Raw genomic sequence first — 12,977 nt, 5'->3', positions numbered from 1 at the left:
CCCTCTAAACACTAGAACAAGTCAGGGATGCCTTCTTTCACCACGTCTATTTAACATAGTTCTTGAAACACTAGCCAGAGCAATTAGACAGACAAAAGAAATTAAAGGGATACGGATAGGAAAAGAAGAACTCAAACTATTACTACTTGCCAATAACATGATTCTGTACCTAGAGGATCCAAAAAATTCCACCAGAAAACTTCTAGAACTAGTAAATGAATTCAGCAAAGTAGAAGGATATAAAATCATCACCCATAAATCAAAGGCATTTCTGTACATCAGTGACAAATCCTCTAAAGGAGAAACCAGGAAAACTACCCCATTTACAATAGCCTAAACAAACAAACAAAAAAAGAAAGAAAGAAAAAAAAAAAACTTGGGAATCAATTCAAAGAGAAAGAGGTGAAAATCCTCTACAATGAAAACCACAGAACAATTAAAAGACCTTAGAAGATGGATAGATCTACCTTGTTCTTTAATAGGCAGAATTATTATTGTCAAAATGACCATGCTACCAAAACCACTATATAGATTCAATGCAATCCCAATCAAAATCCCAATGATTTTCCTCATAGAAATAGAAAAGGCAATCGTGAAATTCATCTGGAAAAATAAGAGACCCAGAATAGCCAAAGCAATCCTTAGCAAGAAAAGTGAAGCAGAAGGCTTCACTATACCATACCTATACTACAGAACAGTGGTAACAAAAATGGCATGGTGGGCTGGGGATGTGGCTTAAGCGGTAACCGCTCGCCTGGCATGCGCGGGGCACTGTGTTCAATCCTCAACACCACATAAAAATTTAAAAAAAAAAATAAAGACGTTGTGTCTGCCGAAAACTAAAAAAATAAATATTAAAAAATTCTCTCTCTTAAAAAAAAATGGCATGGTACTGGCACCAAAATAGACGTATAGACCAATGGTACAGAATAGAGGGCACAGAGACAAACCCACATAAATATAATTATCTCACACTAGAAAAAGAAGCCAAAACATATATTGGAGAAAAGATAGCCTCTTCAACAAATGGTGCTGGGAAAACCGGAAATCCGCATGTAACAAAATGAAATTAAACATCTCTCTCTCACCTTGTGCAAAACTCAACTCAAAGTAGATCAAAGACTTAGGCACTAGAACAGAGACCTTGTGCCTAATGGAAGAAAAAGTAGGCCCAAATCTTCATCATGTAGGATTAGGCCCCAGCTTCCTTAATAAGATTCTTATAGTGCAAGAATTAAAACTAAGAATCAATAAATGGGATGGATTTAAACTAAAAAGCTTCTTCTCAGCAAAAGAAACAATCAGTGAGGTGAATAGAGAGCCTACAGAAAAATGGGAGCAAATCTTTACCACAAGCACATCAGATACAGCACTAATCTCTAGGATATATTAAGAATTCAAGAAACTTAACACCAAAAAAACAATTAACTCAATCAATAAATGGGCCAAGTAACTGAACAAACACTTCTCAGAAGATGATATACAATCAATCAACAAATATACGAAAAACTGTTCAACATCTTTAGCAATTAGAGAAATGCAAATCAAAACTACTCTAAGAGTTCATCTCACTCCAGTCAAAAGGGCAGTTATCAAGAATACAAACAACAATAAGAGTTGGCAAGGATGTGGGGAATAAGACACACTCATACATTGCTGGTGGGACTGCAAATTGGTGCAACCAATCTGGAAAGCAGTATGGAGATTCCTTGAAAAACTGGGAATGGAACCACCATCTGACCCAGCTATCCCACTCCTTGGTTTATACCCAAAGGACTTAAAAACAGTGTATTACAGGGACACAACCACATCAGTGTTTATAACAGCACAATTCACAATAGCTAAATTGTGGAACCAACCCAGATGCCCTTCAATAGATGATTGGATAAGGAAACTTTGGTGTATATACCCAATGGAACATTACTCAGCATTAAAAGAGAATAAAATCATGGCATTTGCAGGTAAATGGATGGAGTTGGAGAATATCATGCTAAGTGAAGCAAGACAATCCCAAAAAAACAAAGGCCAAATGTTTTCTCTGATATGTGGATGCTGATCCATAATGGGGGTGGGGTGGGGAGCATGGGAGGAATGGAATAACTTTAGATCTGAAAGGGGAGGGAAAGGAAGGGAGGGGTCATGGGGTAGGAATGAGATGGCCATCATTACTCTAAGTACATGTATGAAGACACGAATGGTGTGACTCTACTTTGTGTACAACCAGAGAAATGAAAAATTGTGCTCTATATGTATACTATGAATTGAAATGCATTCTGCCATCATATATAACAAATTAGAATAAAAAATATTTTAAAAAGATGTGCACTGCAATCTCACAACAATCTGCTAACAAAGTAACTAAAAAATATACTAAAGAAAAAAAAATCATTGAAAGCTTTTCCCCTGGCTCTGTGCCCCAGGCCTGGCAGTCTCAGGCAAGGTGTGGCTGCCTCGGGGCTTTTGCACAAGTGCATTCCTGTCCCTGCCACCTCCTCCCTGGCTCCCTGTGCCCCTCAAGGTCTCAGATGAAGTCTTCCTAACTATCCTAACAACAGTCTCCCCCAGCATAGCCCTTCATCACATAAACTTGCAACTTATATATTTTCATGTACTTCTTTGTCATCTCTCACATTAGACTCCATTAGAGAGGGCTTCTCTCTCTCTTCTTTACTCTCTCTCATTATGTAACAGGAAGGTCTTTCTTTCTCTTTCACACATCACCTTGTGCCTTGCAGGTAATAGGCCAGTCACAAAATAATTGTTTTAAAATGCACAGCATTGTACTTCACCTTTACCTGATCTCTTTTCTCATAACTAGACCCAGCAGGCAACTAAAAAGCTCAGAATGACCACCAACACCTGCCCAGGTGGCAGCTGTCTTGCTGTCTGGGGACAAGGCAGAGAGAAGGGGGAGCAGAGATGCTATTTCAAGATCCCTGCTGGGTCTTCAGACCAGGCCTTGGCAAACTTTTTCTGTAAAGTGTTAAATAATAAATATTTTAGGCTTTGTAGGCCGTATACAATGTTGCACATTGTTTCTTTCTTCTGTTTTCTAACAACCCGTTTAAAAATGTAAACATTATTCTCAGCTCCAGGGCTGTACTAAAAAGGGCTGAGGGTGGGGTTTGGCCCACAGCCTGTAGTTTTCCAACTTCTGTGCTATACACTAACACATTATCTAAGTTGTAAGCATCTTAAGTCCAAGCCTGAGTTTTTTACTTGTATTCCCTTATACCAGGCATAGTACTGAGCACATAGTAGGTATTCTCAGTAAAGGAGAACTCAGTGAAATTGATTGGAATTGGGGGCAGAGAAAAGAGGCCAGGTTTGATGTAATAGGTGTTTCCTAGGAAGACATGGCCTGTGGCCCAGGCTGATGACCCAAGGACTTAGAGGTAATGAGAAGAACTTCCCACACCACAGGTCCTCTCCCACAGCCTTGGAAGTCCCAGCTCCTGACATTCTCCCCTTCCAGGCAGCTGCTCCTGTTGCTCCTATTTACAGTGTAGCTGGCTGGGCCCTGGAAAGAAGCCATCTTTCCCCATAGGTGCTCTTGTGCTGTGCTCTCTCGCCTTGATAGTTAGGAAGACTTTCTTGCCATCTAGCACTCTGAAAATGCTGTCAAAAGGTAACTACTGCCTCCAGAGGGAAGAAGAATTTGGCCAATATGGAATTACCTACTCAACTGCTACCAGCACTGCTCAGATGACAGCCAGGAACCCTCCTGAAAACAGCTTGTGGATGGGAGCAAGTTTCTGAACCTGCCACAGTTCCCATTCTTGAGATATTGGTAGTAGATGACGGAAGCAGGAAGGTATAAGTGGATAGGGAAGCTCCATGGAGATCATCATGGCCACAGTCCCCACTCCTGGAATCACTGGAATGTCAGGATATCGCAGCGCCTCCTGAGAGTCCTGAAATATGCACGATGGCTTTCCCTGAGACTTTCTTGCTTGCCCACACCCGTGCAGTCTGAGGTCAGAGCCACCTGCCTCCAGACAGGGGTGCCTTTTTCCTCTGGCATCCAAAAAGCTCAGAATGACCACCTACACCTGCCCAGGTGGCAGCTATCTTGTTGTCCAGGGAGAAGGCAGGGGGAAGGGGGAGCAGAGATGCTATTTCATGTCCTGCTAGGTCTCCAGCCTCCACAAGGGAGTGGAGCCACCCACAGCCAGAAGACTGGCTCCATCTCCAGGCATTTCCGTCCTCCTCTTTCACATCTTGAGATCCCAGAATAATTCACTGCAGTGTTCTTTGTCAAGTCTCTGCCACCCCATATTCACCTCCCCATCTTTATGGAAGAAAAAAAGGAACAAATGGTCCCTTGGGCGTTGTAACCAAGCAAGCAGATGCTTCCAAAGGAAGGTAAGTGTCAGATGCGTAACTACATGACTGAGGAAAACACATTATCTAACCAAGCTGCACTCTGATGCAGCAAGTCCTACATTTTAGATAAGAAAGAAGCAAAAGGGTGGAAATAATTTATTTAAAGACAGACTGTGAGTTAGTGGTAGAGCAGGAAACTGCATCAAACTCCCTTGATTCATATGAGGTCTTATCCGCCAGAGGAGCCAAGAGTGTGGGCAGTGACCTTAGGGGACAAGGAACAAATGATCTGGGGAGGAAAGGAATGGCAGCCTGAGGAAATACTTTGGAAACAGCAAATTAAAATCCCAAGGTCACTGTAGCTGTTCTGATGGGGGCTTGGGGATTCTGTGTTTCTGAAGAAGGTAATTCCAAACCAAGTAAAAATATGACTTTGGGACTTAATTCTGCATGTCTAACTTGGGAAAACTAAGACAGTGAAATGAAGAAGAAACTGTAAGAAATATTGGATACACAATATCACAGAGACAATATTCTGTAGGAAACTCAAAAGCAAAAGCAATTCTATAAATGTTAAATGTACTGACAAGAGAGCTGGCAGGGGCTGAGAGGTGAATGCTGTTTTATTCCTGAACTTTAATGAAAGTTACAATTTCCTCTTGCTAGCTGCTATGTCTTGGAAATAGTTTGCCCCCAAAGGCTCATGTGCTGGAGGCTTGGTCCCAGTGTGGAGATATCAGAGGTGTTGGAACCATTTAGAGGTGGGGCTTAGTAGAAAGTGATTAGGTCATTGGGGGTGCTGCTTTAGGAAGAGATTAATGTAGTTCTCATGGTAATGGATTGTTAGTAAGTGAGGCCACCCAATGCACTTGGATCCTTCTGCATGTAGCTGATTCCCTTTCTATTCCTCTGCCATGTTGTGACCCAGACAAATGGACCCAAACATATCGGGCCCCTGATCTTGAATAATAGTTTCTAAAACTATGAGTTCAACAAATCTCTTTTCTTTATAAAGTAGCCTGCTAAGCATTTCGTTATAGCAACAGAAAACAGACTAATATATCACCACCAGAGTTGTAATTTTTGAGTTGTATGTTGCCAACACAGGTTAGAATTGAACAATGTCAAGAATGTATATTTTTCCTTATATCTGATATGATCTGTGGCACTTTGGGAAAGGAATGGTTGAAGCATTCTTCTAAGTTACCATGTGTAAATGTCCAGACATGATAGGGTTTTCCAAAGCCACTTGGGAGCATTTGACTGTTGCCACCACCATTTGAAACAGGGTACAGGTTCCTCTGGCTGAGCTGGGCTAGGACAATCAGACAATTATCTCAAGTCATCAGAAATATATCAAGGATGCAGTCAGGGTGTGGGGTGGGATTAGAAATAGAATCACTAATTCCAAGGGGGTGACATGAAGTGGATGTGGCAAATGGCAAGTTAGATCTCACAAAGGAATTAAGGCTCAGAACACAAACCAAGACAACAACATATGAAGTGAGAGTTAAAAGTGGTGGTCAGAAGCATCATGTTTGGCTAAGATCAGTAATGCCAGAGAAGCTGGTGAGCAGCTCAGTGTGAAGATCCTCCTCCACTTGGACCCATATTGTAGGTTAAGCTCCATATGCCAGTGTTTCCATGAGACCTGACAGCCAGGTTCTGCGTGTCCACATGAGGAGACCTAGCCAATGGAGACTTGTCCTGGTGAATCGAACCAGGTAGACCCATGGTGAAAATCTTTTCCCCAACCCTCTGTTTAATACACATATAAGTAATTCTAAATAACATGCTTGTATTTTCAGATGCATTTGAAAAGATGGCCCCAACATTTGATGAACTAGAGTTGGAACTCAACACAAAGCACTGCATGACAGGAGCAGTTTGGTGGTTGTCAGGCAACATGGAAAGGCAGGGAGGCCAGCTGCCCGGGAACAGCCAGCTCTCAGCTAGCTCCAGGTGGAGAATGCCACATAAGGTTTCACTTGGAGGCCCTCTTCCCTCTGACACTAGACATTTAGGAGCTTCTTACTATCTGGTGGTGTGGAATCAGGTTAAAAAAAAAAAAAAAGGAAGGATTTAGAAACTATTTTAATCTAGTAAATTACAACCAGGAAGGTAGGTCTTCAGGGGAGGAAAAATCTCCGAAGTCAGTATCCTGGCACTATCTGATGTCTGGGCTATGTGGGGCTAAAAAGTGTTCCTTCCTAATGGTGCACTGGGGACAGGGGAAGTGCTACCTACTGAGTGAAGCCGACTCAAACCCACTGCTTTTTTCTCATTTGGGCTGAGAAAGCTGGAACACTTTGGCCTTGAAGACTAGGCATTTTGCATATCAAATTACTACAGAATGAAGGTGTCCTTGACTTGCAACTCGAACCTGACATATTTATAAGAAAAATAAACTAAACAAAAAAAGAAACAAAGGGAACAAGATTAAAAGATATTATCTGCTTAGAGAAAGCTGTACAATGCTTATTGGCTGATTGATTAATACAACATAACAACCACTTAAATCTGCCTCCTCTGTGGAAAAACACTGAGAAGTTATGCTGGGATTGTATTAAAATGCTGCCCAGCTTTAAGTTATGTTTTACTCATTATCACAGTTGTAGACTTTTCACTTAGTAAGGATGGTAACCAAATAATCAAAGCAAGTAGGTTCTGAGTAATTCTGAAAGTTTTGAGACCTGCCACTAGAAAGATATTCTGAAATAGAAATCTGTCTAGTGCCAAGTACAATGGTGCATGCCTGTAACCCCAGCAACTTGGGAGGCTGAGGCAAGAGAATTGCCTTGGTAGATTAGGAAAACCCGCAGCAACTTATGAGACCCTGTCTCAAAATAAAAAAAGGGCAGTAGATGTAGCTCAGTGGTGAAGCACCATGGGGTTCTATCTTCAGTGCCATAAAAAAAAATAATAAATAATAAAATAAAATGAAAAATAAGAAAGAAAGAAAAGGAAGAAGAAGAAGAATAGAAAAGAAAGGAAATCTGTTTAGGGTAGGGCTTCTCCTACCTAGCAATATCCTCATTTTAGATTCAATAATTTTTGTTGAGTGGGACCATTCTATGCATTACAGGATGTTTAGCTGTATCAGAGACCTCTAGCCACTGAATACCACTAATGATACTCCTCCCTAAGTCATGACTATCAAAAACGCTTCCAAAGATGTCCCCTGAAGGGTAAAATCACCCTAGTGATCATACCATTATGTACATATGCTAAAGTAAAAGGGACCAAGTCAGACACTGAAGGATCTCATACTGATTATTACATGTGATTTGGACATTTAAAAAAGTATTCGGAAATGCTGAGAGCAAAAGTATACTCACTGTGCACAAGAAAACAGAAATCTCTCCACATCAGCAGCAGAGTGAGTTTTGTAAAGCCTTCTGCATCGTACTCCACGACTCCTCTAAGTAACACAAACACACACAAAAACCCTCATAAAAATAAAGTATAGAAGAGATGGAGCCAAGTGAAGAATATCTTGGTGAGCTCAGGTTCTCTTAATCTTTTGTGGATTCCAGAGAATAGGATCATGGGAAAGGCATTGCCTTTAGGTTTAAGTCACAGCTTTTCTATTTACTGTTTGCTATAACATAAGCAAATCGCTTAACCTTTAGAATCTCAGTTTCCTCATCTGTAGAATGAGTATACTTATATTTGTAAACTTCATTACAGGGTTGTGAAAAACAAAACAAACCATAAAATGCAAATATTAGCCACTAAAGGGAAAAGTTGAGAAATCAGGTCAGCAATGACCTCATAATACCAAAATGTCACCATGCTATCTGTACAATGATCTTTAAAGTCTTACTTTCACTTGGGACTACACAGCAATGAACGATGACAATATTATTACGTTTGAGATCATATATTACTTTTCTTCCAAAGTATGTGGAATCCTTTCTCTTGCCCTGCCCTCCCTCCCCAATGGACTCAAGATAGTAGCAATGTCAGATGGGAGAGTGGTGAGTGCAGGGGCCAGCAAAGTGCTGGTCTGTTGGCCCCATTTACTTCTTTCAAGAGCAGACTGTGCCAGGGGGTATCACTACTATAATGTGACAATATCAGCCACAATCTTTGAAAGGGAGTGATTCATCCTCCCAAGAAGATCTTTGTTGTCCCTAGAAATGCCCTTTCCCTGGCCAAATCAGTCCAATCAGACCATCAATATTGATGATCTCCCATAGGAAGAGATAGTTGTGTTGCTTGGAAAGGTAAAGGAACAAGGATCCTGAGGGCTAAGGGATTTGCTCAAAAGATGGCTGGTATATCACTCAGATGTGCCTGAAGTCAACTATTCTGTTGACCAGTTTTATTTTTCTTTATAAATTTATTTATAATTAACCCAATATTATAAAACTTATAACTAAACTTTTTAGATCCTGTACCCAAAGGCAAAAATAAGCACACAGTTTTTTATTATGCTCACAATACAGTAACACAGTAGTACTTATTTATAATTTAGCACTAATTGTATATAAGTACGACTATATTATTGTAATATGTGCATAAAACATACACAAACATATACATTAAAAAAGAATGATATTTTGGGGCTGGGGATGTGGCTCAAGCGGTAGCGCGCTCGCCTGGCATGCGTGCGGCCCGGGTTCGATCCTCAGCACCACATACAAGCAAAGATGTTGTGTCCGCCAAGAACTAAAAAATAAATATTAAAAAAAAAGAATGATATTTTAAAACAAATACATATGCAATTTTCATAATTTTCTTGTACCCCAGGAAAGTTGTGTCCTTTGGAGGGCACTGTGCTAGCTTCTACCATTTTCAATTATATATACTAAAGATAATCTTACTCAAAAATTAGAAGATCAAAGGTATCATTTCGTAGTCACTATATCAAAAATACTTCCTCAAAATGTTGATAAATAAAACAGAAAAAAATCTCAATTATTAGAGAGTCATGTAAAAGACAGTCATTTTGCTTGGATACTGACATTTCTATTTTGGAGTAAGGAAAATTCCATAATGGATAATAAGAAAATTGCTTAACATTGTTTTGGGGAGTCAGACGCTTTGCTTTAACTGTGCCAGTTTGAAAATGATACCCCAGGGAGCTGCCAGCCTTATTCTTGGTTTCCTTCTCTCTTACCTATTCCCAAGTTCCTAATTTCTTCTATTATTTAAAATTTAAATTTTGTTACTATGTGTGTGTGTGTGTGCGCGCATACGTGTGTACATGTGTGTGTGTGCATATGTGTGTGCATGTGTGTGTATAAAATTTATCCAACTTCTCTGGAATAAGGCTGGGTATAATGAGACCATTAAAATCCTTAGTGCTGAGTTCCACCCAATGGGCAGAAAGCTCTATCTCTTTAGACCCGAGGGAAAGGCACTGCCTCTTCCATGGAGCTGAACCTCAGCAGAAGCTTGATAAGGCGCCAACAGCATAAAAGTAAATAGGGCCACAGAGTACCATGGCCTCTGGCAGAGGAGGAAAGGGCAGACACATGGGACAGCAGCAGCAGGAGGTACCACTGTCCCTACAGTCACATACTTTTCCCTTTTCCCACATGGTACCTTCTTCCAACTCACTTTTCTTTTTTGGTTCCAGGAATTGAATTCAGGGGCACTCAACCACTGAACCATATCCCCAGCCCTATTTTGTATTTTATTTAGAGAAAGGGTCTCACTGAGTTGCTAAGCCATTGCTGAGTCTGGCTTTGAACTCATGATCCTCCTGCTTCAGCCTCCTGAGCTTCTGGGATCAAAACAGTGCACCACTGTGCCTGGCCTTCCAACTCACTTTTGTGTCTAGTGTTAGATATTTATTTATTTATTTTTTTTAGTTGTAGGTGGACACAATTTTTTCTTTTTTTAATGTGGTGCTGAGGATTGAACCCAGTGCCTCACGCATGCTAGGGGAGCACTCTACCACTGAGCCATAACCCCAGCCCATAGTGTTAGATTTTCTTTGCAAATCTGTGTGGCACCATTGGCAGTATTGTCCTTTCAGTTTCTGCCCAGCTTCCCCTCTTCTAGGTGTGTGACTTCTATCAGGTTACTGAACTTCCAACAGATTCACAGATGTGTCAAAAATGCCTGCCTGGTTCACTTCATGGGTACTGTGAGAAGACAGAGGTGAAAGCGCAGTATGAACTACAAAAAGCTGAACAAGAAGCAGTATTACTACCATCACTGCTGAAGGTACTATTACCATTATTACTGCGGATCTTGCTTCAGGCACTACTACCATTATTACTGCAGGCATTATTACCATTATTATTATAAGCACTATTAACATTAGTACTGCAGGTTTTGCTACCATTATTAATTCAGGCATTAACACCATTATTACTATAGGGTTTACTTCCATTATTACTGCAGGCATCACTACCATTATTGCTACAGACAGTACTACCATTATTACTGCAGGTTTTGCTCCCATTATTACTGTAGGCAGTACTACCATTATTGCTTATTGCTGGGGTAGGGGGCAGACATGCTGCTGCGAGGGTGGGGGAGATATCTGATTCTATTATTTGCTAAAGAATGCTTTAAAAAATGTCACCCCAGGAACTTTAGTGTAAACAACATGCCAAAAAGAATCAAAATGGCATTGCAAAGATCTCATATGTAATAATTAAATGCTATTTTCTTAATCAAGTCTCCATAGTAGACTCATGAGCAAGTGAGGGCATGGTTGGTACATGGGTTTAAACAGAGCAGAACTTACGTGCCGAAGTGACTGAGGAAAGCAGCAATGTACTCTCTTCTTTTGTGATATCCTTGAATCACATACTGCACCTGGAATAGGATCCCAAAGCTGAGAATTAGCACAAAAAAAACTTTAATGCTTTATTATGAAAAATTTCAAAGATTCCTATCCATACTCGACAACTATGAATATTTTGCCTAGTTGCTTTATCCAAGGATCTACCTACCTATCAACCTATCAATCAATCTTGCTGAAACATTTCAAAGGAAATTAGAGACATCATGACAGTTCACCCCTAAATACTTCAGTATGTAACCCCCAAACTAAGATATTCTCCTACATAATCATAATACCATTATCATATCTAACAAATTTAGCAGTCATTTCCTGATATCATCTAGTTCCCTGTCCATTTTCAGAATTTCCCAACTATTCCCAAAACATTTTTTAAAAAGCAGTGTACAACCCAAGGATGAGATATTTAATGTTTTAATGTCTTCAAGTCTTTTAATCAAGAATAATAGCATCTCCTCAAGTATGTGTACATGTCTGTGTGTGTCCATGTGTGCACACACAAGACACTGACTTTTCAAAGAAACTGGATTAGCTGCCTAGAAAATGTCTCAATTCTCTTAACTGCTTCCTTTCTTTTTCCTTTACCTTATGTATTTCCTATAAATTGAAATTTAAAGCTAGGAGTGTGATTAGACTCAGGTTAAACATTTTTGGAAAGAAAGTTTCATAGGTAAAATGGGGCATCAATGGATCACTTGATTAAGATGACAGCCAGATCACGCCACTGTAGAGGGCTTTTGCCCTGTCACAGTGAGTATCAACCATAATATATCCCCCACCCCAGGTGACCACCTAATACATCATCATCATCAAACATTCACTGAATGGTTTTGGTATCTGTTGGGAGATTTTTATTTGAATCAATTTTTTTCATAATGACCTGCAAAATGGTGATTTTTGAACTTTATCATTCCCTTTGCATTTATAAGCTGATGTTCTCAGCAAAGAAGCCCTTTTTCTCACTAATTTGGGGTGGGTTTTTTTTTTCTCTCTCTCTCTTTTTTTTTGGTTATCTTGAACTCCTATTGAAAAGGCAATATAATGCTTTATTCTTTCTTTTTAAAATCCTTTAGATTTTAAATTGAAATAAGTGTTCAGAATAAGACATATTACAATAGGAGATTTTATTTTGCCTTTTTATATTTCCTTGTTATCATCAAATGACAGTTTCTATTTAAAAAATGTGAACTCATTAAGCTAGGTAGTTGAAAGTCAGTCATTTATGCACCAGCCTCCAACATGAAAATATGTTTTTTGTAATGTCTTCATAATGGTAGAAAGAAACAGTGGGAAAGTGAGACCCCCAAAATTGTTTATACTGGCTATAGCCAAACAGCATTTCCTTGGCTAATGAAAGCTCAAGATAAAGTGCTTGGAATAACCTTGACACAATTGGTACTGATAGCCATGCTGCACCCTTTAAAAGTAAAACAATTCTATTTATACAATAGGGGTTTTATGTCAATTTATAAAAACAGTGCTTACTTTGCAGGCTTAATGCAGGATCAGAAATGTTATTTTCGGAAAAGAAAAACAGATGATAAGTTTGCTTAAGTGGCTTTGTTTAAAAAGGGGATGAAAACAGTTCTGTGTACTTGGTTTTAAAAACAGAAAACCATTTTAACAGAAACCCACAACAAAACTGGCTACAAAGATAGATTCCAATGTAATTATGGAAATTCATTTGAAGAGATTGTTCCTAAAAGCAGCCCATACTGTCCTCGTTTGGAGCAAACAGAAGAACACCAATTTCAAAAGACAAGTAAAATTAATGAAAGGGAAACAGATAAGAAAAACTGACTGATTCTTATATTTCTGGGAAAATGATAAAAAATTTTTTGAGGAAAATATATGACTAGAAATTAATCTCAATTGGAGAGCTTTA

At 39.5% G+C, this 12,977-nt stretch overlaps 1 protein-coding gene across 2 annotated transcripts in view; it reads right to left on the bottom strand.

The window, feature by feature from the left end:
• Positions 1-12,977, bottom strand: part of Babam2 (BRISC and BRCA1 A complex member 2) — a 395,729-nt gene that overhangs the window by 70,105 nt on the left and 312,647 nt on the right. For both annotated transcript variants that reach the window (XM_027933462.2, XM_071601451.1), the window contains exons 9-10: positions 11,036-11,106; positions 7,665-7,747 (exon numbers count right to left, since the gene is read on the bottom strand). In XM_027933462.2, the coding sequence (XP_027789263.1) occupies positions 7,665-7,747; positions 11,036-11,106 (154 nt within the window). The remainder of the gene's footprint in view (positions 1-7,664; positions 7,748-11,035; positions 11,107-12,977) is intronic.

Source organism: Marmota flaviventris, chromosome 14 (assembly GCF_047511675.1).
Source record: "Marmota flaviventris isolate mMarFla1 chromosome 14, mMarFla1.hap1, whole genome shotgun sequence".
Lineage (NCBI taxonomy): Eukaryota > Metazoa > Chordata > Mammalia > Rodentia > Sciuridae > Marmota > Marmota flaviventris.
This window is presented reverse-complemented; position numbering and strand designations above follow the sequence as displayed.